At 55.0% G+C, this 26798-nt stretch overlaps 1 protein-coding gene across 2 annotated transcripts in view; it reads right to left on the reverse strand.

Annotated features, from left to right (window-relative positions):
- Positions 1-8: 8 nt before the first annotated feature.
- The window catches only part of HCN4 (hyperpolarization activated cyclic nucleotide gated potassium channel 4), a 128279-nt gene continuing 101489 nt past the window's right edge, over positions 9-26798 (reverse strand). For both annotated transcript variants that reach the window (XM_015638892.1, XM_015638891.3), the window contains exons 4-8: positions 24326-24544; positions 14171-14317; positions 12803-13043; positions 11082-11246; positions 9-1763 (exon numbers count right to left, since the gene is read on the reverse strand). In XM_015638892.1, coding sequence (XP_015494378.1) covers positions 133-1763; positions 11082-11246; positions 12803-13043; positions 14171-14317; positions 24326-24544 — 2403 coding nt within the window. In that variant the 3' untranslated portion in view covers positions 9-132. The remainder of the gene's footprint in view (positions 1764-11081; positions 11247-12802; positions 13044-14170; positions 14318-24325; positions 24545-26798) is intronic.

A 26798-nucleotide genomic window follows, 5' to 3' on the forward strand; every position in this document is an offset into this window, starting at 1 on the left:
AGGAAAATAAAAAGAAAAAAGCAGGAGCGGCGCTGGGGGTGGGGTGGGGGGGAAAGAAAGGAAAAAAATCTCTCGGTGAACTCGTCAGGAAGCGAAGGGCAGAGCTGGCACGAGCAGCTCCTGCAGGAGTCCTCACAAATTGGAGGGCAGTTTGGACCTGACGGGCTCCAGATCCCCCGTGAGCACTAGGGACTCTTTCCGGCCGGCCGCAGCCAGGGCGGCCCCGAAGAGCAGCGGCTGAGGCAGAGAACCTGAGGACATCTGGCGCGGCAGCGTCACCCGCCCGGGGATGGAGCTGCAAGGCTTCCCCAGGAGTCCGCTCCCGCCGCCAGGGAAAGGGGAGAAGCTGGAAACAGATTCTCTAGAGGAATGAGGAGAGCTGTGGTGGCCCAGCGTCTGAGCCAGCTCTTGGGGCAGAGAGGGTTGGGACGCAGAAATCAGCTTGATGTCCTGGTTGAGGCGTCCCGGCGGCGCCGCGCCGCGCCCGGGCAGCGGCTGGGCCGGAGGGCTGGCGGGCTGCGGCAGCAGCAGCGAGCCGTGCGAGCCCGAGGCGCCCGCCGGGCCGCTCTGGAAAGTTCTGCTGGCCACCGGGCTCTGGCTGGGAGGGCTAAGGCCAGAAGGGGTGTAACAGGGAGAGGCGACGCCGGGCTGCTGCAGCGGGGACGCGGAGGCGAAGGGAGGCCGCTCTTGGTGGAGCTGGGCTATCGTTCCAGTCAGAGATCCTAAAGCACTTGGATGTGTTTGGCACAGGCCCGCGGACGGCCCGCCCGAGGCCTGCGCCAGCTGGCTTAGGCTGGAGGATGGAGAGTTGGAAGAAGGAGGGTGTTGGAAGTGGTTCATTCCCCCCAGGGTCCCGCTGCCCGAGAGCTGCTGTGACTGTCCCCCCTGCAGTGGTCTCGTGGTGGGCTGGAACTGGTTCAGGAGACTGGGGGGGGAGTTTGATGAGAGCTGGGTGAGGGATGTCGATGGGGAGCTGGCTGTGGCTTGCTGGAAGTGCCCAAATCCACCGCTGGAGAGGGCTGGCTGTTGCTGCTGCTGCTGCTGCTGCTGCTGCTGCTGTTGCTGCTGCTGCTGCTGCTGCTGCTGCTGCTGCTGTTGCTGCTGCTGCTGCTGCTGCTGCTGTTGCTGCTGTTGCTGCTGCAGGGGCTGAGCTGCACTTAAGGGTGACCCCGAGGGCGCATTCTGCAGCTGGCTCAGCCCCACCGAGGAGGTGCTGCTCAGCCCCGGCTGGCCGGAGCCCCCCAGAGGGGATCCCACCTGGAACTGGCCCAGGCCGGCGGCGGCCGAGAAGCCGGCGAGCTGCTGGATGTGGAAGGACGAGGACGAGGGGGTCTCTGCGCCCGGCGTGTGCAGCTGGGACGGGGTGCTGGACGGGGAGCCCACGGCGGAGGGGCCGGCGGACGGGATGAGCGACTGGAATCTCTTCAGCTGCCTGGGGGTCTGGTTGGGCTGCTGGCCCAGGGAGCCCAGCACGGACACGGGGGGCCGGAAGATGGCCGTGGGCAGCCGCGGGTGGTGGGTCAGGGCGATGGCCACCGAGGTGGTGGCGGCGGCGGCCTGCAGCGGCGCCTGGATCAGCGGTGTCCAGATGACCGGCGTGGGAGTGGAGGCGGCGGCGGCGGCGGCCTGCACGTTGTGGGCACAGTGAGCCATCTCCCGGTCGTGCTGCACGATCTGCTGGATGATCTCGTTCTCCTGGTAGTTGAACACCCCCGAGTTGAGGTCGTGCTGCACTTTATGCAGTAGGATGGAGTTCTTCTTGCCTGTGGAGGAGGGAGGGAGGGAGGGAGGAGAGAAAGGATCACTGTGGGGTGGCAGAGCACCGGGGGCTTCCAAGGAGCTTCCTGCCCCATTTCCCTTTTCCAACCTGAATGGTTCTGTGGTTCTATTCTATGACTTGGTGAGCTCAGCTGGGCCAGGTAAGACCCTCAGGCATTCCTGCAGCTCCTGTCCAAACCCGGCTGTGCCCCTGGAGCACCATCTCGATTCCCAGCCTGCATCCAGGGCTTAACTCAGCTCTTTGCCCTTGCAATGGGCTGGAAAATGCAGTGGAATGATTTGTCCAGCCTGGGAATGCACCTGGCACCAGAGGGATGCACTCCTGGGCTGAGGGGACAGAGCCAGCCAGGGCAGGGCAGGGCCTGGCACCAGAGCAATTTCCTTTTGATCCCACCCAGCCAACTCTCAGATCTTTATGATCTGAGGCACATCTAGATGACATCCAGATGGCTGTTAGTTTTTTTAGTGCATGATGTAGCTTTTAAATGTGCAGCAGATAAAAGAGCAAGAGTTTAAGGACATGCCTCTTACTCCAGCCAAATGGAAAATCAAACATCTGGCAGGAGAGAGCTGGAATAACACTGGAGAGGAAAGGTGGCACCCCGGTCTCCTAAAAAGCCACTCTGAAACAGCAGAGTCTCAGATAGAACTCACTGAGTTCCAAATTCACCAGCAGAACAAGGTGAAACAGTTCTTGCACAGCAATAGAGAGGAAACTGTAAAATAGGAGGGAGATCCCCGTCACTCCACCCATGAGGCTGGGAAGGTAAAATGTGTTTAGTTCTTGCTGTAAGGCATGGAAAGCACAGAAAACACCCCCATGAAGAACATCGGTAAGGACAGCACATTCCAAACAGAGGTGATTTCACAGCAGCTGAGGAGGCAGCTCAGGGACAAAGGAAGCTGTTCCCAAGTGTTCCCTTCCCTCGCAGGAGGAACAGCAGACAGGGATTTGAGCTGTAGAAGAGGAAGGCACAATCCGACTGTAACTGCAAGAACGTGCTGAAGGTTTTTCCTTCCCTTCCCTGTCTCAAATGAAGCTTTGTCACCCCACAAAGGACAGAGGGTGGCTCTGAGGGCTCTGGAAATGCTGCCAGAGTTCTGACCCTGGATGTGCAGCCAGGACATGGCTGCTGTGGGGAATGGGATGGGATGCTCAATGCTTTGCTGTTTTACCTACTGCAAATCACTCCCTGCAAAAAAGAAAAAGGCAGAAAGGCTTTTTTTTCCCACTAGGAGCAAGATCCTAGCCTGGAAGAATGTGATCCTGAAGGCAGGGTTTGCAGGCAGGAAAGGCAAGGAAGGCAGGGAAGCAGAGTTTGGAGCTGCTGAAGTCATTCCAGGGGCACGTGTAGGAATTCTCCAATGGCTGTTTGTTGTATGCTGGACTGGAATAGCTCTGGATACCCCTACAGGACAGATCCCAGTCCTTCCCACAGCCAGCCCCAGGGTCACCTTCCAACAGGGTCTGGCAGTGGCTGGCACAGGAGGTCACCGAACATCCTCACACAGAGTCATTCCTGCCCAGATGTGCTAAAACCACGGGAAACGAGCTGCCACAGAGCTCAGAGACACACAGGGTGAGAGGAGAGCAGAGGCTCCAGCCGGCAGGTGAGGATCTGGAATTCCGCAGGGATTCAGCTGCAGCGTTCCCAGAGGGACTCGTTCTGCTGCCCTTCTGCAGCTGAAGGGACAAATCCCAGCATGGGCCATGTGCAGCTCCTGCAGCACTGCAAGGTCAGGCTGTGCCTGGGACACACGCTGGCCTCAGAGCAGCGGGCACAGGCGAGGGGCCGGAGCAGGCAGCGAGGAACAGCTTCCTAAAACTCCAGAGCAGCCTCACCACACCTCATCCCACTCCTCCAGTGCCCTGGCTGTGCCTCTGGGGTGATCCCTGCGCTGATTCCCAGGAGAAACCAGCCCGGATGGCTCCCAGCCCCAGCTTCCCTGGCACAGACCGTGCTGAGGCTTTCCAAACGTGCCCAACATTTACTGGAAATGGTTTGATCAAAGCTCCCTGGGCTCGTGTTGAGCTGATGAAGTAATACCAGTAAAAAACCTTGAAATGATCCTTTTTGTTGTTTTTTAAACCAGAACACTCAGTTTTTCCTTTGAAATCACATTATGCTTCACTGTTTTCCTGAGCCCAGCTTGCCTCTATTAACTGTTTCATTAGGTCACATTCTTCTCTTCTGCTTTGCCAAGAAAATATCAAATTTCTCCTCCAGAACACTGCAGAAGATAACTGAAAATGTTCTTCCAGCCATGGAAGGGGAGAGGAATTTTTCAAAACCATTTTTCAAAATTGTAACTGGTTGACAAACTGAAAAATTAATTGACTTCCCCATTTGAATGAACTGCCTCATTTACATAGTGTTTCCACACACCAACAGAAACCCTGTGGGTTGTTTCTGGAGAAAACCCTGCTTCCCACCAGCCCCAGATGGGAACAGGCCCCGAATCTTGCTGGGACAACATTCCCTGGCAGGGCTGCCCGAGACAGACACCGGCATGAGGAGTGGGCCAAGAGTGGTGCTGAGATTATTCCTCCTCCTCATGGCATTGAGGAACCAGCTCCCGAGCCCTTTTCCTGCTCTGGATTCCCAGTCCCAGCCCCTGGCCAGGAGGAGGGGGATGCAGCTGATGGGTTTGGCTCTGGGGCAGCCCCTGAGGTGAGGTTCTGCCCCCACAGGGAGCCGCTCCTGAGCCTTGAAGGTGTTCAGAGCAAAGCTCCTGGTGCTTTGGAGTGGGGTATGTAAAATTATGGAAACGAAGCAAACAGATGTTGCTCCCCTAATTAAGAACTGCAAAGTCAGATTTTCCTCAACTCTAGACAGCACACAAAAGAACAGGGAGAAATGCTCATGTGATTTCATAAAAGGAGCCAGCACTCAACAATAATTCTTCTATCAAACAATCAAAATTAGCTTTCTGTTGTTAAAATTCTGCCCAGACACAGGGGAAATTAGCTGTGACTTTCTGCTCCTTTCTCCTTTCAGTTCTCTCCGAGCCCACTGGCTGCACTTTAAGAATTCAGGTCATTAAACTGCTTTCCGAATTTGCATGCATTTGAAATAATCTCATTTTATTAGGCTGCCTTCTGCCCTGCTGTCAGCGTGGCTGCTCCCACCACACGGGCGCTTTTCTCAGGTCTCCACCGATTATTGCCGGCCCCCAGGGCTGGGTTTGGGTCCTGGCTGCACATCCCAGCACTGCCCTGGGGCTGTGGCTCCCTCGCCGGGGGTTCCCGAGCTGTCTCCTGCAGGAGTTCAGCCCCCAGGGGAGGAGCTGCTCCAGCTCCTGCAGTGGTCTCAGGGTCCGTGTGCCCAGGGAAATGAGCTGGAACAGGGAGTTCAAAATGATGCTTAAGCTCCCGAGTATGGGCCGTTTCCCTCTTGGGAAGATGCAGGTGGAGCCCGCTGAGCTGAGTTCCCTGCTCTGGGAAGGTTTCTGCTCGGAATTAAGGAGCCCTTGGCAAAGAGCTCAGCAAAGCCAGCTGGATCAGCTCGAAGAGCATCCTCAGAACACTTCCAAGCCTGCTCTGGAAACTCGGAGTGACATCCCCGAGAGGCTGGCTGTGAAAATCCATGGATGTGCGAGCTGTGACACCTGCCAGGGCAGCTCTCCCTGCATCCCGTCCTTCCCTTTCTCCCTTGCTGGATCCTCTTCACTCTGGGGCTACCTTTGAAATGCACAATTCCTCTCTTCCCTAGGGGAAGTTTTCCCTCCCTGTGCAGCTCAGGCCTCTCTCTGACTGCTCCCCCTCTTCCATAACCTGAATTATCCCCCAAATGGGTGGGATCCCTGTGCACAGCCAGAGCACAGCCCCGCTGCTGCAGGTCCAACACACACGGAATAACGATAGCTCATCAGTCTCAGCACAGCTACACTCCAGATAAATGAAGCTCTTCCCTCCCACTCCTCACACAGAGCTTTGCAGAATGAAAATTTTTAAAAAAATAATTTCAAAAATGGAATATCTAGAGCTGGGGAAGCTGTGACTCTCCATGGAGAGGTGAGTGGCATTCCCAAGGCTGGGACACCCTCAGGGCTCCTGGCTCTCACTCATCACTGCAGATTGAAGTAAAGAGGAGCCTTCTCCTTGAGTGGGACCAGTGCCAAGGTCCCTGCAGGCCCCCCAAGCCCTGCTGGAGCTGACAGCTGTGACAGGACCTGCTCTGGGACACTCTGAACACGTTGGCACTGTCAGCTCTGAAGTGTGGGCTGGCTGCTGACAGCTCCTGGAATGCCTTCAAGGCAGGGAGAGGCCCCCAAGAGGAGAGGTGTCACTGGTGAACAGCTCCTTCTTCATATGATTAAAAAGAGGGTTGAAAATGACTTCTAAAGGTGCTGGAAGGGTAAAACATTACCTGAGCAGGTGTTTTATCTCCATGCAGATGGCAAAGAGCTTTGGGGACAGCAAAGAGCAAGGTCAAGGTCAGAGATGGGGCTCCTGAGAGCTCCTCAGGACCCCACACTGCTCCTCCTGGGGGGGCTGGGGCTGTGTCCCCCTCTGGAGTGACAGGAGAAATGGCACTTTGTGAGGTGAGCAGGGCTGCCAGGGCCCCTGCACTAAGCTGAACTGACATTCCCCCGTGGCTGCTGAGTTACTGACCCCTTTCCTTAGGCTAAACACAAAATGCCCCCAGTCCAGGCCAGCAGGAAAATTCAGATACTCAGTTCCTGCTCAAGTGCAAGCTGCCACCCTGGGCTAGGTGTGACTCACCTGAGCCATCTCAGGAGAGACAAACCACACAAAAACGAGAGCCTTTTTCTCTCTGCTGACAAACCCAGATCCCCACACTGTGCTGCTGGAGGGAGAGGGTTTCCAGCCACAGAAATGCACAAGTGGCACTTGAACTTTGATTCCTCATGGACTGTGAGAAATGGAGAAATAGAAACTTCCACAGATGCTGAAGGGTTCAAGCTGCAGCCCTGGAAAGAGCTTGGGTTAATGTAATGATAAAGGTACACAGACACAAAGTAGAAAAATGATAAACTTACATTCCTATAGTTGTAAGAATATGCCTTCAGTAAGTAAGAAATTAAAATATTGAGAAGTTTAAACTCTAATAATGTGACTTATAGGATAGGTTAAGGATCTAGAAGCCATAATAGAAGTGTGTGTGGGTACATGAGCTGTCAGTTTATTGGCTAAGAGACAGAGGCAGTGTGGCAGAATTAGGCAAAGGGGAGAGGTTATTAAGTAGAAACAAGTTTTGTGTCAATTGTCTGTTGGACCAAAATGTTATATATTGGTGTGTGAGGAAGAAACCCATGAGCTATGGCTGACTTGTTGTTCCTCTCCAAATCTCACACCTTCAGACTGATCTTATTATCTTATCTGGCTACTTGAGCAATAAATCAATTACAAGAGCAAGCTGGTCCCATCCCTCCTGTTTCACCTTGACAATAGGCAGCTCCATTTGTGGTTATTCAGGTGATGAGAGTGGACACCACACAAGGAGCAGCTGTGTTCCCTCTCAGGATTTGGGTAAGAAACCCCACCTGTGCCAAGGGTTGGGAATTTGAAGGGAAGCTTTGTCCCAGATGCCACACCCTCTGCATGCCTGGGCCACAGGCACTTGTTTCCTTGCAGCACTGGCTCAGCAGCCTCAAATAAGAACTGCTTCTGTATCTCTGTATTTACCTCCTGATGGCCAGGCCACGCTGCTCCTCTCACCTGTGCAGGTCTGTGGGGGTTACAAACCTGGGCCTTCATTGGGTTAAAGTGTAAAGCTGAGCATGCCTGGCTGGAGTTATTTGTGTTCAGTGTCATCCTTTCCCAAGGGAGCAGCTCTGGAACATCCACGCTCCCCTTTGTGAGTGTCAGTGTCCCTGCAAAGGGATGAGAACTGAGGCTGGGAGCACAGGCAGCACAAGGATGAGCAGGGGATCCGTGGCAGAGCTCGGCACCGCTCCCAGCCGCTCTCCTCGCTGCCTCACCTGGCCCAGCACAGCCCAAGGGATCACTCAGGACTGGACAAGCAGGGCTGCAAAGCCAGCAGCTTCTCATCTGCACAAATGTGGTCACGAGAAGTTTGGGAACAGCTATTTTTGTGGCTTCTTTATAGACAAAGCTTTTAAAATGTCTACTGCTGTAGTATGTTGAACAGACACTCTCATACTGCAATAATATCATAAATTATATTTAGAGGCTGGAATTGTGTTGTTTTGGCTTTTCTTTGTTTTTTTTTAGCATCTGCAGTGCCTGGAGGAAACTCAAGGCATCTTTAATCCTCTGCTTAACTGGGATTCCTGTATCAAAACATGTGCAAGTGGCATTCAAAGGAAACTAATTTCAAACCATGTGGCAAAAAATTCCTGAAGAAAATGAAAACAAGAAATAAGAGAAGAAGAAACAAGAAAAAACCTCTGGCTCCTAGGAGGCTTTCAGCTCTCAGCAGTGACCTTGCTGTGGGTGGGGAGGACCTGGTGGCAGGCATTTCTGGGATGTATCAGAGCACATGGAGCAGTGGAACAGCATCATCCCCGCTGCTCCTGGGCCCTGGTCTGACAGCATTCACCACCTGTGCTGGGCTGACTTTCAATGAGCATTTAAGTGGTGGTGTTTTACAAGTGAAAATACTTGTGGAAATCTAATTTTAAGCTCCAGTGGTCACTGAAAGAAGCCAGTTTCAAAGGCAGGCAGGAAGAGAATGGTGTGACTTATGTAACGGGGCACGGCAAACTGGGGCGCTTCCAGACAGAATTACTCACTGCACAAAGCACAGCACCACTGCAACTCACAAACACCACACACAGCTTCACAGCCTGGGCAGGAACAAGCAAGAGGGCTGATTTCATCAGGGTGAAAATGATCATTAATCTGTGATCAGCCCAGTTTCTTTGAGTGGCAGCCTTCCAACGAGCCTGCCGAGTGTCACGTGTGTGATATTCTGCAGGCTGAGGAGTTCACAGAGCCAGGCAGGGCCACAGATCTTTGTGGCATCCCAGCCTCTGTCAAGTGATGGAGATGAACCCCTTCCTGCCCAATCCAGGCAGGACACCAGCATCAATTCCCAGGAAGAGCAGAGGTTCAAGGATAGCCCTCAGCTCTTTGCCTGACAGCTCTGTGCACAGCCCACGTTTCTGCAGGAAGCCACGGGAGCACAGCCTGGGGGGCTCTGGCCCCTCTCCTCCCCTGTGCCCACCCACTGCTTCCAAACTGCTCAGCCCTGCCGTGGGAGTGCCCCATCAGGCCTCCATCAACCAGTCCTGCTCCTGTTGTTGCTTGGGCTGAGCCCCTGCCTGCTTGTTCTGTTACCCACAACTCTTAGACCACGCTTTCCAAGTGCCCCAGTGGTCAGAAATCCCATAAACATCTCTCTTCATGGGGCTGGATGGGCTGAGAGTCCCCTCCCTGCTCCCTCAATGCACAGGGGGAATATTGGATGGATCTTACCCTGGTACCAGAACAGTGCAGGGCCCTCTGAACCATCTCCTGTCCTCGCTGTGGCAGCGAGTGGCACAAGGACAGGAGTGAGTGGCACAAGGACAGGAGTGAGTGGCACCTGGGCAGTGAATGCACCAGTGACTTGGAAAGAGGCTTCCATTTGCTTCCTCCTTGTGCACAGATCCAGAATTGGATGGGACAGGAGCAAAAATGGTCCAGCTTCTGTTCATCCCTGCTTTTCAAGAATTGCTGCTGCTCAACTTCAGTCCTCCAGAACTGATTCCTGCACTTCCAGAGAGTCTCAGCAGAACGCAGGAACCTTGAATTCCTTCAGAAGTCACAGGCTGGTACACAACTACTGCACTGCTCCTTCTGTGTTGTGCACATTCCAGAGGAAGGGAAGAAATGCCTTATTTACAAACAGGGAATTCCATGGGATCTGCCAGCTCCAGGAGCGGCTCTGTGGGGCAGTTCCAGCCGAGGAGAGCTGGGCACAAAGGGCTGTGGAGGAGCCATTTCCCGACAGTTGAGGTGCAGGGTTAAGGGGACAGGCAGCTCTCGAGGGGCACTGCCAGGGCAAGCAGGGCACAGCAGATGGGAGGGGGGGCTGTGGCAGAGCCCTGCAGCACAGGGCCTGTTGTTGCACTTGCTCTGTGTCACCTTGTGACCTTATGCTGACATTTGCAGCTGTCTGTGGAAGGAGAGTTCTCCCTGGGGAAGAAGCACGTGAGGTTCTCTGTGCTGGCTCAGAATTTTCCATGGATTTCAGTTCTGTGTGCAGGGGCACGGAGCACAGGACAGGAAGCACAGGAGGCTCTGCCCACCTGATCCCACAGTCCCAGAGAGCACCAGGCTGGAAAGCTGAGCAGCACTGAGCACCCAGACCTGAAGAACTTTAAATAAAGCCAAGCTGGCCCATCCCTGCACTGATTTTACATTTTCTCTGTGGTTTCTACAGCTTCATTGAAATAACCCAAGTGTTGGGCCTACTGCCACTTCCACCAGGGCCTCACTAGCCTGGGCTTTGCTAAACTGTGCCTCAGCCCAGAGCCTTTTTCTCAGGGGTTGCACTCCTGATTTGCAGCAGGTAATGAGATGACAGAATCAAATGTTCCTGGCAGAAGAAGCCCCAGAGGCACTGCACCCCTTGCTGGGATGCCAGCTTAGTCCCTACCCCCCTCACCTCATCACCCTCCTGGCCCTCTGCATTGTGCCCAGAGCTCCACTGAGCTTCCCATGCAGAAAGCAGTGGGAATGCAAGCACTGTGAAGGGATGGATAAGAGCTACAGGAGTTAGACTGGGACCCCAAAACGCTCCTCAGCTCTGCAGCCTTCTTGGCATGACCTTGCACAAGTCACTTCATCCCTCTCTGTTCAACACCTTTGGCTGTGACCAAGGAATGTTATGCTGGTCTTTAGCTGGGGAGGAGACTCCTGAACAGGATCTTTGCAGCACAGGTTGTGTCTCCCACAGGACTGGATGGGTTGACGTGAGCTGTAACAACCACAGGATCCCAGAACAGTTTGGGTCAGAATGGAGCTCAAAGCTGACCTAGTCCAGGCCCCCTGCCATGGGCAAGGACACCTTCCAATAACCCAGTGTGCTCCAAGCCCCAGTGTCCAGCCTGGCCCTGGGCACTGCCAGGGATCCAGGGGCAGCCACAGCTGTTCTGGGCACCCTGTGCCAGGGCCTCACCTCCTTCACAGGGAAGGATTTCTCCCTAATATCCAACCTCAACTTACCTCCAGTAGGTTTAGATTGGGGTCCTTGAGGGAGCTGAAGCTGGAAAGGAAGGCCAGGCTGGGATCTCCTTCACTTCCCAACTCCAGCACAGAACTGAGCACCAAGCCGGGGCAAGAGCTGCCAAGGCAGCACCTAAGGAAGGAAACTCCCCCCTGTACTCACCAATCCTGTCCAGCCTGTCCAGAGCCACGGTCTCAAAGGCTCTCCTCATCATGGGGTACTCCTCCAGAACCTCGTTGAAGTTATCCACAGACAGGGAGTAGAGGCGGCAGTAGGTGTCGGCGCGCACGCTGGCCGTGCGCCGGCCGCGCGTCAGCAGGCAGATCTCTGCAAGCAGAGAGAGGCTGAGACAGCCCATGGACACCAGCAGCAGCAGCACCCCTGCAGCCCTCCCTGCACTGCCCTCCCTGCACTGCCCTCCCACAGAAAACCCAGCCAGAGTCAACGTTCCAACATTTCAAAGCACCGGGGGCTTGCCTGGGGCAGCGCCACGCACGGCTGCCCTCGGGGCTCGGCTGGTCCAGCCAGGCAGCCAAGGTTTGTTCTGGGGGATTATCAAAGGCAGCACTGTGTGCTCACACTGGAGGAGTTGTGTTTCTCCAGCTCCTTGTGGGCACTGGGGAGCAGAAGGTCGAGCTGTGCTCTCATTGAAGCCAATTCTCTCTAGATTTGTAGAGAGGCTCTGGGCTGATGTGTGACTTTGGTGTGTAATTTTGATCCCTGTACCTGGGACATTTGTCTTTCCACAGTTTGCAAAGGTTTTCATGTCAGTGCCACAAGCACTGTCAGTGGCACCTCCCAGTTCTGGGTGTATTTACAGTGCTGTCATGGAGCTCAGCTGGCTACACAACACAAAGCCCTGCATTCAACCACAGCTCCCTCAACACTCAGCAGAGAGCTCCCAAATCCTGCTTTTGCACTGCTTACGGAGTCTGGGCAGCAGAAACAGGCACTTCAGGACAGATGGTGTGAGCTGCAGAGCGACAGCACTCTGCTCCCTGGGTGTGCTGGGTGCCAATTCTCCTGCACCATTCCCTGGATTCATGCTGAGCCTACCCAAAGCCCTGGTACAGCAGCAGCACAAGGTCACGAGTGTGCTCCTAGGCAGCTTTCCCAAGGAAATGCTGCTTGGGAGGCAGTGCCGCGTGTGTGAGGAGCTGTGATGGAATGTCATGGGCAAGTTCAATCCCATCTGACAGTCAGGGTGTCCTGACTGCAACCCTCCAACTGCAAACACCAGGCTGCAAAATCCTTCTACCCAGGCGAGGTGCACGTGAACCAGGAGTGACGGGAGTGTGGGAAATGCACAGGAGGAATTTTTTAGAGGAAAGAGGGGAAGGCAAGGCAGGTTTTGCTCTGTCTCCCCTCAGCAGATTGTCAAAGGTGGTGCAGTCAGAGCTTGTCCTGCAACCTGCCTGTCTGGCAGAGCTCTGCACGGGCTCTGACAGGAGAGGGGGCTTTGCACTTCTCATGAGAGCAATGCCCTAAATCCTTCCCAGCCTCCTGCTGGTCCCACTGCTCCAGAGCTCTGCTGCTCGTACATTCTGCCTGCCTGCTGACCCCCAGGACACTTTGCTGAGCCACAGGCAGGGCAGAGGAAGGGACTGTTGTTCCCTCTGTGTTTATCCAGCCCCTCATGGGGGAGATGCCAGACAGCAGAGGTAGGAATGTGCCTGCAGAAGTGAGAACAGGCAGTTTTTTACCTTTAGGTTCTCAGCTTCACCCATCTGTCAGAAAGAAATGAACCTGCAAGAACCAAGTTCCCCTGCTGTGTTCTGCTGTTATTTATCAGCTAGGTTCTGCAGTGCCCACCAGTCACCTCTCAGAGACAGAGGAGGAGGTGCTGGGGGTCAGTGGATCCAGGAATGCCCGAGCGCACGCACCTCCGAAGTAGGAGCCGTCAGCCAGCTTGGTCTCCTTGTTGCCCTTGGTGAGCACGCTGACCACGCCGTGCTGGATGAAGTACATCTTCTTGCCGATGGTGCCCTCCCGGATGATGTAGTCCCCGGGCTGGAACACCTCGAACTTGAGCTTGGTCAGCATGGACGTCACAAAGTTGGGGTCTGCGTTGGCAAACAGGGGCATGGAGGCCACCAGCTTGCGGCAGTTGAAGTTGATGATTTCCTGACCACGTGTGGTGTAAAGGAGAGAGAGGAAGAGGAAGGGACAGGGAGCGCAGAGGACACATACAGGGTTAGTCAGCACCTGGGAAGATCCCCACCTGAGCTGTACATTTAAACTGTTAGTGCCCTGGGCTGGCTGCCCTGGTGCAGGCTGCAGGGGCTCCAGATGCTCAGAGCACAGAGCAGGGCTGGAGCCAGCACCCTCAGCCCTCTGCCTTCCCCGAGCAGGGGCAGCACTCCAACCTCCGAATACACACAGCATTCCTGTTTCTGCAGGAAGCCTTGGGCTGTGAGGGAGCACAGCAGCAGTGAAATGCCGTCTGACAAAGCCCAGGGCTCCTCTCTGAGCAGGTGTCAGAACTCACCTCGGCAGCCCCTCGTTCTCTGCTGCCCTCGCTTGTCAATGAACTGTTAAACAGCGCGGATGTGCCCAGGAGGAGAGTGAGGGCAGGAGAGGAGGGAGAGGCACTCAGTGGCACTGGGCAGAGTTTGGATGGCCAAGCCTGGCTGAAGAAAGCCCAGCTGGGGTGCTCAGCTGCCAGCACAGCCGGGCTGTGCCCCCCCAGGGCTCTGTGTCACTTGCAGGGTGACAGCTCAGGAGCTGCTCTGTGCCCTGGCAGCTCCCGCTCAGGAGGTGGTGCTGAGCCCATCACCCCAGCACAGCGCTCCATGGGAACGGGGAGAACTGGAGCGGGAAGAAAGAGAGCTGGGGAAGCATCTGTTTCCCCCCATGGGTGTTTTCAGAGGGGTGCCCTTTGAGACTTCAGTAAAACTAGCTTTAAATTCTGGCTGGCACTTGCTCAGCTCTTCTCTCTCCCATGGAGAGAGAACATTGCTGGGGGCCAAAGACAGAAGGCAGGCCCCTTCTGCAGCTGATGGGTGACACACTGGTGACATAGCAGGGACAACCTGCATTGCCAGGCTTCAGCTGGGAAGGAAAGGGGGCTTCTCTGAAGGCTCCTTCTTCCTGTGACTCCCCCACTCAGAGCTGGTGGATGGGGCACAGGTGAGGCCAGCACTCCATGCTAGAGTTTTAGCCAAATACACAAGGTGGGAGCTTCCTGAGCTCCTTCCCCAGGAGCTGCACAGCTGCCAGGAACGTGCCCTGCCCATTCCCTGCCCTCTTACCTCGCGCAGGGGCTCGCTCAGCTCTCCCAGGATGCTCTCCTCATCAAACATCTTGCCCTGGTAGCGGTGCTCGTAGTAGTCGTGGATGCGCTGCCGCATGTCGGCGGGCAGCTTGTGGAAGGACATGTACTGCTCCACCTGTTTGTACTGAGCAGGGAGACACGAGGGGCAGCAGTTATAACCCAGGATGTGCCACAAACGGGGCTGCTGACAGGCAGCAGGTGCTGGCCCTGCTTCCTTCTCCTCAAGCGGGGCCATCTGGAGCAGGAGGGAGGGCCTGTCCGATCCACAGCCCACCCTGCTGTGTTCTTCCCGTGGTTTAACTTCATCCTCATCCTCAGCCCTGTGGAGACAGCTGCTCATTCTCTGGCTGCTGAGCAGCCTGAGCTGCCCTCCACACAGCCCCAGCTGGAAGGAAGGAGTGAGGCTGGGAGGACACTCAGCAGTGCTGGGTGAGGAGTGTGCAGGATGGGAGCAGGAGAGTCCACGTGCCCCCAAGGAAGGTTTTTCCATGGCACATAGCAGGACAGTGGCCAGCTGGGCTCCAGAGGTGTCCCAGAAGTGCAGCCCCAGGGCCTGTCCCAGGGAAGCACAGCTCCTGCCCTGGATGTGTGCTCACAGCAGAACAGAGCGGCACACCAGGATCAGCATCCCGAGTTTGGCTGAAGCTGCAGTACCCGGCCTGCTGCTTCTCCCCTCTGTGCTCCTGCCAGCCTTGCCATGATGGAACCTCTGCTTTACCATGACTTTCCTCCCCTCTTCTTCGTTCCTGTGCCTGAAGCAGTCACCCAAACCCATCCACATTTTCACCTGATGGTAAATTCCCATTTAAATTCCCATTTTCCCAATTCCCATTTCCATGGTGTCAGTTTGAACGCAATACAAGGGCACACTCTGACTGCTGGCAGAGCAGCTTTGGGGGTGAATGGTGCCTTCTGTGAGCCCCCCAAGGGCTGCACCAGGCTCCTGTTGCCCTGCAGGTGCTGCAGGACAAGGTGTGTGCAGGGAATGGTCACTCTCCTTTTGCTGGTGGCAGTACAGGTCACTGCACAAATTGCTGACAAAAGGACTGTGCCGCTCCTTTGCCAGCCCCATTTCCCCTCTTCTCCCTGCTAAATGTGTCCCTGAATGTCCCCTTAGAGCAGCTTGAGCTGGAGAGCCTGATTAGCGATGCTGTGCTGGTTACAGCCCCGCTGCTGCCCCGGGGACAGCCCGTGCTGGCACTGCCAGCTCCACCTACACCACACATGAGAGGGCAGCACTCCAAGGAGCCAAGGTGGCAGAGGGCACACTCGGGGCTTCCTGCCATTCCCAAAGCACGGGAGCTGCCTGGAAATATTTCTGATCCCTCCAGCCTGACCAAAGGCAGGGGAGTCACCACCTCCCACTGGCACCGACCCCTGCCCTTCATCACCAGGCTCTGTAGGGACTGGCTGTGGCAGGACAGGATGTGCTGGGAGCCCAGAGGAAATGAGGGAGGGAAAGGAAGTGGAAAGCTGCAGATCCTTCGTGGGGAGCTCACCCAAACAGAATTTTGGAGGTTATGGCCTTGCAAGCAGAAATTGAAGGGGTTTTGGCTCATTTAACCATAGATGTCTCCTGCCACTGGAGAGGCCCTGCAGCCTGAGAAGAGCCATGGGACCTGGCAAACCAGGCACAGGGTATGTGGGACTCTCACTCTGCAATGGGAAATCATCAGCCATGAGCTTCTGCTGACTCAGGTTTATTAAATTAATCTAAAATCCACAAAGAGCTCTGCTTGCTTTAATGCTGCATTTTTGTTGAATAAATGATTTGCCAAAAATATCCCCCTTATGCTCTCAGCTTTAGTGCAGTGATTGAGCTGAAGCAGTGACCAGTTGTCACCAGGTGCTTCACCTCACCTGCTGCAGCCACCTGGCCCTGTCCTCTCCTCCACTGCCACTTGCTGTCCATCTTCAGCTGCCCTTTTCTCCCTGAGAAAAACATCCCCACGCTCCAAAAATCCATCAGCACGGGCTGGATGGGGTGACTGGGGCTCTGCTTATCCACCACTGAACGTGGATTTATGGCTTTGCAACAAAGAGCAATAAATTACTGCTCTGCAGTGTCCCCAGGCCTTGCCAGAGTCCCCCTGGCACCGCTGTCCCCAGATAAGGCTCCCAGGGAAAACAGGACAAATTTACTTCCCCACGAATAAAGGTGCTGCTTCCGACTGCAAATGAAAATCAGGGTTTTAAAAGTGAACTGTGAAATAAGGAGCCATCATTCTCTGTCATGGTTAAGGACATTCTCTTGTCTCTCCTGCCTCTGCTGCTGCTCCCTCCTCTCACCCAGGAGGGTTTTGGGGCCCTCAGCTCTCCCCTGGGCAGAGATGCAGTCGGAAATGAAAGCATCAACTCCTTCTTTCCACGTCTGAGAGACTGAAGATCCACTGGGGTTTTCCCCCTTCCCGTGGAGCTGCTGAAGGCCCCACTCTTGTGGGGTCAGGCAGTTGATGCCACGCTCAGCTGGCCCTTTCTAAAGCCACTCAGTGTCCTTTTGCTGCCTTCCAGCCATGGCCAGGCTCCCCTGACAGCCCCTTCCCCTCCTCCCTCCTCCTCCTCGGCTGCTCAGCCTCCCACTTGTCTCCCTGTCCCCAGCCTGACCTGTGCTCAGAGCTCAGTGGCCTCTCTGAGTTCAACTGAAAACACTCATTTAGGAATTATTTAAATCTCTCTGAAGACAATCGAGCCCATTTAAATCCCAGCTCATTTTCTTAAGTCTGTTTTTCCTCAAATAGCCCTTGAAGGAGGTATTAATATATCAAAAGGAAACCATTTAGCTGAGTATTTTTGCTTCTATAGCTGGCCACTTTCCTTCCTCTCTCACCACTTCCCTCCTACCAAAGCTCCAATCACTCACAGTCCAAAGCGAACTAAATATTTTTAACTCCTTCCACACCCTCAATGTCCATCAGGAGCCCTCCTCTCCCTGGCAGGGATAAATTGCTGAACAGGCTCAACCCTTTCCTCACCCCAGTTCTGAAGATGGAAACCACCAGGCACGGGGAGGGGGGGGATTGTTGGGGTGTCCCATGCAGGGCTCCACAATCCCTGAGGCTCCCTTCCAACCCAGCACATCCCAGCACATCCCATGGCTCTGGCACTGCTTGGATCCCTCCAGGATTAGGCTGAGATCACTGTGACACCAGGTTCAAGTCCAGTCACAAATATCTCCGTATCTGGAGCCCATGGAAGTCACCAGATGCACCTGTGGAAGGAGAAGGAGGCTCCAGGGGAGGATTGTGGTGCTCTGGCAGCAGCATGTCCCTGGAGGCTGGCTAAGAGCCACCCTGTGCAGTGCTGGGGCTCTCCAGTGCTCCACAGGGGAAAGATCAGCTCATGGGATTCTCCACCTGGATGCTCCTGACAGCACTCACTGGAATCTTTGTTTTGTTTTCTCTGATTAGGAGTCAAACAGTGCAGCTCCCCAGCATTCAGGAACCTTAAAAAAATCATCCAAAAACCCCAAACTGACTTCTGGGGTTTTTTTCTCTCTTAAGCCATTCATATTCCCACCCTTAGGATCTATTCTATCCCACCTCTCACTCCACACAGTCATTCTCATGGAGTCACGGGGCTGCAGGAAGGGTTTAAGGGAAGAACAGAAGTTCTGTGACAAAAATCTGGGAGCTGCCTCCATTCTGCAAGAGCTTTATGTGATGTCCTGCTTGTGAGCCTTTCCAAAGGCTGGATTAATTGATTCCATGGCCCTCACTCATTTTGCAAGCAGAAAATGAGTTTTAAGTGTCACCTCCTGCAAAACCTGGAACATTTTTTCCCTTACTGCAGGGTACCTTGGGGAGTTACCCAGAGTCAGGCTCCTGATGTGTGGTACAGACAATTCCTGGAGCTTTTCTCCCACTTTCCTTGCACTGGGGATCGCTGTGCATCAGCTCCAGCTCAAGCAGGGATTTTGGACAATCCCATTGCTGGGCTGGGAGGTGGCATGGGACTGGGGAGATCAGTGATGAGTCTGATGATACCCTTGTCTGCCTCTGACCATCTCTGCTGCTTGGGGCTCTGAGGAAAGCAGATCCAGGAGCCGTGGGACAAATCCTTCTGCATGAAATGGTGTGGGTGCTGAGCCCCAAGGTCTAATCCTGTGCATCCCACGGGGAATGCTCAGCATGGCTATGGGAACAGCCTGTTTTCTCTGGGAATGGCCCCTGAAGGGAATGCCTGCCTGGGCTGGAGGAGCCACATCCTGCCGTAAGGCACCAGGCCAGCACAGGGAGCTTTTGGCCACAGTCAGTCTGTCTTGAGAAATGCCACAGGATGTTGTGGAGATGTCAGGTTCACATCTGGAATGGGATGGGGAAAAGTACCAGCAGTGCTCTGCACAGAAGAGCGGGCTGGGGGAGATAAGGTGAAATGTGCCCCCAAAGGCTGGAGATGGGGACAGGGGAGCAGGGAGTGTGTGCAGTGAGGGACCTGCACTGCTGGCTCTGGGGGAGGCTCCGTGCTGCAGCATCAGCTCTTTGTTTATTTAACTATTTACTTATGTCCAGCATGAACTCCCAGACTGACACTGAAGTGTGAAACCCCTCCCTGGCATGGGAAGAGCTGCCCAGGCAGGGACATTCCCTTGCTGGGACAAGGCTGGCAGCTCCAGCCTGCAGCGGGTGTCACCGTGGTGGCCACAGGGCGGAACCCCCTGTCTGCCTTCCTGGGCCAGGATGGAGATGGTGAATCTGAGTGTAACCCCACTGTTTCTGACATGTTTCACAGCTTCAGAGTGGGCCTTCTCTCAAGTTTAAGTCCACCAAGGACATATTCTCTTGCATGAACAGGAACTACCTGACCCCAGTCTGTTAAGGCAGTTTGCACCGCAAGACATTCCGAGGAGAAACCATCAGGTTTTCATTAAACAAACATTTCTGTTTCATAACCAACACAGGATTTTTTTAAAAGGATTAAATAAACCTAAAACAACTGACACAATTCCTGAATTTCTGGCTGAGATGAACACCTCATTACCCGTTTCTTACATTCTTCTGACTCTGTAAAGCAGCCAGACCCCCTGACTGCAGAAAAGGCAGTGCTGGGACCCCAGGCCCTGACACAATTACAAATCATTTCTCAGCCTTGTTACCAGCCCTGGGTGTTTTGACTGACAGTAACGTGGGACACAACAGTGCTCAGGCCATCTCTCCACAGAGGGAACAAAACCAGTGCTGGCATGACAGGATAAAGCCAGGCTCTCCAAACTTTTTCCAATTAGGAAATTTGATTACATTTTGCAGCTGATTAAGTGCTGCAAACACCTTTAATTTCTGGAGTGCTGCACTCCCTGCCCTCTCCTTCACACACATTACCCAAGGAGTGAGTGAGCTCTGCAGCTTCCCTGACCTCCACCGTGGGTGCTGGCTCAGGAGGAGAATTCTCCAGAAAGCCTGTGAGCTCAAGGAATGTGGGAATGATCCCTGAGAACCTACTGGTGACCAGTTCTCTCGGGAATGTCACTTCCAGTCCTGCCCAGGCTGGTGAAGGATGTGAAGTTCCCCCCAGCAGTGGGAGTTGTGGCTCCCAGAGTGTGGCTGAGGCATCCCCACAGCTCCAGCACAGGGCTCAGTAGCTCTTTGGCAGGGGTGACCATCAGCACTGGGCTGCCATGCTGGTGGGATTATCCAGGAGCACAGGTAGGATCTGTGCTCCCAGTTACCTGCACAAGCTCACAGGGAGGCAGCTCTGAGCAAACCCACAGAGCTCAGTGAGGGCTCCTCTGCCCCTTGCTGGGGCTGCTCCAGGTGCCTGGGGCAGGTGCAGAAGGATTCCAGCTCCTGCCCACTGACAAAGCAGATCTGGGATTCCCACTGCCAGGGGCTGGATCTCCATCTGGCCACTCAGCAACGCCTGAAAGGTTTTCCTCAAGTCAATTTATCTAAATATTCTGAGGTTAATGAGACTCTGCAGCACCCTGGAGTTGTGAATTCCACAGTTTCCTCATGGTTTTCCTCATAAAATAAAAGCCCAAATCACCCTTTAAACCCTTTGCTAATAAAACTCTGGTCTCCAGGAAGGACCCAGGACAGGCCCCCAGCTCTCAGAGCAGTGGGCAGACCAAGAGCACTGTCTGGATTTCCCTTCAACATCAGACAGCACCTTCCAGTTGTTTTATTTCCCCTGACTAAACCTTCCCCAGTTTCTCTTTGCTGAATTCAGGGTGCTGACAGAAGGGCTGCAATGTTAAAGCTGCAAGAAGTGCTTGGCCAGGCAGAGCAGGGGATGGGCAGAAGGGTGAGGAGCTGAGGGGTGATGCCAGTGCCCTGCAGGGTTTCTGGAGTGATTCAGTGCTGCCTGCCTGTCCCCCTGCAATGCTGCTGCTCCAGGACAGCCACATGGGAAAGTGCAAGTCCCTACCCAGAGTCAAGAGGTGTTTTAAGAACAAGAGGCACTGGGTGGACTGCTCAGGGAGGAGGAAGAGGAGCGAGGAAGGAGTGTGGAGAGCAGATCCTGAGGGGAGACAAGGCTCAGGGCTTCCCTGGGCTCTCACAGCAGCAATCCCTGCCCCTCAGCAGCTCCTCCTCTGGGGTACCTGGGGAGCTGAGCCTCGCTGCATCCGCTGGGATGGGAGAGGGAGTCCCTGCCCTGCTCCAAGGAGATGCAGCCAGCTGCACCATCACCCTCCCCCAGCCCTCAAGGTTACAGAGAGCTGGGGAGGAGGAGAGGGTGTGCGTGGTGACTTGACAGAAATACTAATCCAGCTGAGCTGCAGGATTAAGGAAAGAAATTAATAGGACAACCTGGAAAAAGCATGAAGATAACAGATACATCTGGCTAGTTTATTCCTCTCCTGGGCAGGGAACAGCCTTCCTCTGCTGTGAGGCACAGTTACACAGGCTGGGGGGTAATTCTGCAGGCAGTGATCAAGTTAAGGCTTGAGCTGATTCATGAACAGCTGCAGAGGGTCCTGCAGGCCTGCTCCTGTCCTTGTCCCCCTCCACCAGCACCTGCACCAGCTCTGGCACTCACCAGGCTCAAAAATAAGCTCCTTCAAGCCACTGATGTGTCCGAGAGTGAATGTGGGAGAAGAAATGAGCTCAGAGGGTGTGGGAAGCCAGCAAGGCGTGCCCAGCTGAGACACGGCAGGAGCTCAGGGTGAGAAGGGGCGTGCTCTTGGTCAGAGCTGTCACATCCATTCAGGCACAGCAGCACTCGGGGGAAACGTGGCTGTCAGAATCCCACATGAAGGAGCTGTGCTGCTGCTGGCTCACGTGCAGCAAGCAGATGCCAGTCCTGGGTGCCAGGACCCTGTGGAGTTAAACTCCAGACTGAGGTTAAGAGAAGATCAGCTCCTGACTCTCTGCGAGCACGGGAAACTCGGATGGGACAGACAGGTCCCTTCTCACTTTGCCTCTGGGGCTGGAGGTCCAACAGTCCCCCCAAGAGAGCCCCACACATCCAAAGAGCTGTTCCTATCTGAAGGGAGGCCAGGGCTCAGCACCTCCCTGCCTTGGAGGGGGGCATTCCCTCTGAATCCTCCATGGCTCCTGCCACCCCTTGGATCCCACCCAGCTTCCCTGCCTTGCACAACCCAGCACAGCACAAAGTGAGGGGCTGCAGGAGGAGATTTTGGCAGGACAGGGATTGAATGTCCCAGTGTTCAGAGAACCCAAGGTGGAGTGAGACAAGCCTGCTCCTGAAGCCAACAGACAGCACAGCTTGGCTTTTATTCCTCTTTTCCAAAGCCCTGCTTGTCCAAGGGAAGAACCAGTGCCTTGGCAGAGGTCTGGACAATCTGAAACCTCTCCAAAAACCCGCTCCTGAACCTTCTCCTGAGGGTCCCACACAGCAGAACCTCCTGGGACAGCTCTGGCTGTAACTTCTCTGCTGTTTGTGTTTGTGCTGCTCCTGTCCCTCTCCACTGTGTCCCTTTCCTTGGCCACTCCCAGCACAGAGGCCCCGGCAGGCTGAGCTGTGCTGAGGGACAGGCAGAGCCCACAGGGTGCTCAGCAGAGCAATTGCTGCTGGTTTCTACCAATCGACCTCCAAACTTGTTGAGATTCTCTCTCTAATCTGCTTCACCAGACATTTTGTCCCAGGAGGATTGAACTAAATTGAGTTGCTGGGCTGCAAATCACACAGCAGCCTCATTTTAATCATGGCTATTCAAGTGCTAAGGAATGCAGAAAGTAAATACATATTTGTTTTTAGGCCATCACTTGTCCCATTTGCAAGGGGAAAATGAACGATCTCAATCCCTGAGGCTTTGATCCTCGGAGGATAACTTGAGAAATGGACCTGCCAGAGGAAATGCACCCTTGCTTCAATCTGCTCCCTGCTGCCTTTGTCAGAACTCTTCTCCTGGGTCTGTTAACCCTCTCACATCCCCACGCTCTAACAAGGCTTTGACGTGTCCCTGCTGCCCCCTGTGCAGTGCCTGGGGGCTGATTTCCCCGAGCACTGAGTGGGATCCAAGTGCCAGGGTCAGGCAGTGCCCTTGTGTGGAGCCAGAGCCCGGAGAGCCCAGTGCTGCAGGTGCAGCGTGGCTGTGCCAGGCTGGCCAGGTGGCTGCCTTTGCAGATTGCTTCTTGACTTCTATGCTACTTCAAACACATTTGAATAAATCCTCTGCATCCTGAGATTTGATCAGCCTGCATTCCCAGTGCTGCAGTGTCCTTCTCTCTGGTGTGCCCTGCTCTCCATCGGGATCAGCCTGGCTCAGCTGTGACACAGAGCTAAAACTCTGGATGCTTTGGATGCATCCCAGGCCTCCACGCTCTTCTCCTGGGCATTCCCCCTCCTTTAGCTCTAGCTGTGGTTTGGGATCTTCCCTACTCTCCAAACATGAGTCAGCCTCTGGTCTTTGCTCTCCCTCTCTGCCCTGCTCTCGTCCCACTGAAATCCCTGTGTCTCAAACCTGTTCCAAGGTCATTCCACCTCCTCCCTCAACTTAAAATTCACCTGATCAGTGCCTGCTGCTCACAGTTCCCCCACTTGAATCACAGCTCCCTCTCACCTAAACTGTACCTGGCAGGGTCAGAATAGGAACAGTTCTTCATCTCCAGATCAAATGTACCCACAAGACCCTGGCCATAAAACCTCCCCAGCCCCACCAACTGAGGGCAGCTGCTTTTTTTGGATGCCCTGCCTAGGTCACAAATTCGGTGACTGTGGCAGTGGCAACCTGATCAGATGTGACATTTCTGGCAGTGGCCTCCATTCTGCAATCCAACAATGGTGCCATTAATTCCACAGCTACCTGGGGAACCTGCTCTGAGCTCCTGAGCCTTGATCTGGGCTTTGGGGGTTGTTCTGCAGCTTCACTCAGCAGCACTGGAGCGAATAATCTGGATACTTTTAAAGAGAGCACTTGCTAAACAAAAGCTGCACATTCTGGAACGTTCACCTGGGGTTTGAAATCAGATGTGGGAAAGGAAGAAGTGACTTACAGCTGTAGGTACCAGTGACATTGACAACGTTGGTGTCCAAAGACAGACAGGGACAACAGTGATCATCTCCTCGCCCTGCTCTTAACTGAATCTGCTGCTGTTTCTTCCTCAGGGGTGTTGGAGTGGATGGATGGGGTTGAGTGGCCAAGGAACAGCACCTTGGTCTCTCACACTGACAGCCCAGGCTCTCTCTGGACAGCAGGGAAACCACCCCAGCTCCCCCTGCACAGCACAGAGACCACCCTGGGCTCCCCCTGCACAGCACAGAGACCACCCTGGGCTCCCCCTGCACAGCACAGAGACCACCCTGGGCTCCCCTGCACAGCACAGAGACCACCCTGAGCTCCCCTGCACAGCACAGAGACCACCCTGGGCTCCCCCTGCACAACACAGAGACCACCCTGAGCTCCCCCTGCACAGCACAGAGACCACCCCAGCTTCCCCTGCACAGCACAGAGACCACCCTGAGCTCCCCCTGCACAGCACAGAGACCACCCTGGGCTCCCCTGCACAGCACAGAGACCACCCCAGCTTCCCCTGCACAGCACACTGACCACCCTGGGCTCCCCTGCACAGCACAGAGACCACCCTGGGCTCCCCCTGCACAGCACAGAGACCACCCTGAGCTCCCCCTGCACAGCACAGAGACCACCCTGGGCTCCCCTGCACAGCACAGAGACCACCCTGGGCTCCCCTGCACAGCACAGAGCCCAGCCCAGCCCCAGCAGGGCTGTCCTTACCTTCTCCTGGTACTGGCGGCGCGAGGAGTCCAGGGACTGGATGAGGGCGGTGGCGTGGCCGATGAACATGGCGTAGCAGGTGGCCCCCACGATCATGCTGAGCATGGTGAGCCACACGTCCGACATGCCCACGGGCGCCTGCTGCCCGTAGCCGATGCACAGCATGTGGCTCATGGCCTTGAACAGGGCGTACGAGTACTGCTTCCCCCACGAGTCGTTCTGCAGGGACACAGGGAGGGCACGGCCTCAGCACGGGCACACGGCATTCCAGACACGGATATGGGGTGGGAAAGCAACCCTGGCACTGCAGCCAGAAATCCCTGTTGGAGGCACCTCGACATGTACACGAGAAATTTCATTCTTTGCTGGCTTGGAGGGATGGGGGATGTTTGAAAGATAGGAGGGATAAGGAGTCTCAATGCCCCCATAGCCCCATAACTCCTGTATCCCTCACTGAACCCCTACACCTCAATGCCCCCATAACTCCTGTATCCCTCACTGAACCCCTACACCTCAATGCCCCATAACTCCTGTATCCCTCACAGGGCCCCTACACCTCAATGCCCCCATAACTCCTGTGTCCCTCTCAGGACCCCTACACCTCAATGTCCTCAGAGCCCTCACCACCCCACAAGCCCATCACTTTTCCATTTGGAAAACAAGCCCAGATTCTGTGATCTGAGTTCAGCACTTTGGCCCCGGTTTTTAGAGACTCCATGTGCTTTTTCCAGCAGGGAGGACAGCCAGTCTGCCCCACTGGTAACCTGGGATAAACTGAGATGATGCACTGGGAGATTTTCACAATGACCCACATGTGGGAGTGGGAACTGAAGCAAATAATTTCCTCCCCTGGGAAATGGACTCCCAGAACTGTAATAGAAAGCCTGAGCAAGGCTGGCAGCAGCAGGATCTGAGAGTAGGGAAAATCACTGCCCAGCAATTTAGGAAATGGCCAGGGTCTCTGGTCATTACGTGGAGAGATGAGAAGGGCAGAAAATGAAGTTGATAATGTCTGGACAGCAAGTTCTTCTCAGTGCAAAACTGGGCTCTTTCCAGAGAGCTGAGGAATTAGAAATGGTCTCATTTGAGAGCAGCAGCCTCCTGCCAGGAGAGGTGTGCTGAGACACCTTGTGCTCTCCACTGCAGCTCACACAGGCAGCACCTCAGCAGTGACATCATGGCACAGGCAGAAAAACCAGCACAAGTTTCCTGATGATTCTGATTAGCCTGAGCTCATGGAACAGCTCGAGGTGCATTTGCCATCCTGTAGGTATTATCTGCCAGCAAGTTCTTGCTGTGAAACCTCCATGAGTGCCTGCTCTGTCACCACACATGGCTCTTAGGAGGATGTGAAAATGCCTCTGCTGGGTGACGCTCGTGGCAGTGCTGGGCATTCCTCAGCTGCTCCCTGGTCCTGGGACAGGCCAAGGTTACAGATGGAGCTCTGCAGACACATGTGCCACCTTGGGAGGTCACTGCACAGACCTGCTGGCGGCTTGTCAATAAACAAAGAATTCTCCTGTGGCCTTCATGCAGAGGACCAGAGTGGCCAGCAGTGCTGGGAGCTCTGGAGTTCACTGGGTACCTCCTGGAGGTATCTCCTCACGCTCAGGGGGGTGGCTGATGACCTCTCTGCAAGCAGCTCTCAGTGCCACTGATGCCCATGGAAACTCTTCACTGGTCGTAGGGGCAGCAAACGGTGACAGAGCTGGCTGGGAGCTGTGGCACAGGGCTGGAACCTCTGACCATGCTCAGTTAGGAGATAAGGACATGGACAAAGCCAGCTGATAGCATTACCTGGCCAGATTCAGTTTCATTATGCAAGACAGGCCTGATTCCCATTGCAACAAGAAGAGCAAAGGCACACCAGTGACAGCACAGCCCACACGGGAGCAGTGGCACAGCCACAGCCCAGCATGGACTGCTCCTCCTCCCTGCAGGCGCCAGCCCGTCTGGGCTCCCCTCCCAACAGAGCAGGAACCTGGGAAAAACCACCCTGGAGCCAAGAGAGAGGAGCAAGGGACAAAGTGGCCATTGGTGAGTGCTGTGGCCTTGGCTGGTGTGAGAGGAGCTGCAGCCCAAAGGAGCAAAGGACAAGCGGGACAGGGCAGAGGGAGTTTGTCCCCTGGCCAGGGCCAGCATGGGTCCGGCCACGGGAGCTGCCGGAGGTGTGAGGCCACAGGAGTGACCCCTCCTGCTCCTCTGCCTCCAGGCCTGTGCTGTGGCTCGGGGGCCTGGCTGGGTGCATTTCTTACCCGCAGCTTTTGTGGTGTTTCACAGAGCCCCTCGTGCTCCGTGCGGGCAGCGAGCCTCACATGGCTCCCACAGCACAGGCATCCTGCGCTTCCAGGAGCCGGCACTGGGGCACAGTGCAGCTGTCCTGCCCCACTCCTGCTGAATGAATTCCTGCTGAATGAATTCCTGCCCCACTCCTGCTGAATGAATTCCTGCTGAATGAATTCCTGCCCCACTC

The sequence above is a fragment of the Parus major genome, chromosome 10 (assembly GCF_001522545.3).
Source record: "Parus major isolate Abel chromosome 10, Parus_major1.1, whole genome shotgun sequence".
Taxonomy (NCBI): domain Eukaryota; kingdom Metazoa; phylum Chordata; class Aves; order Passeriformes; family Paridae; genus Parus; species Parus major.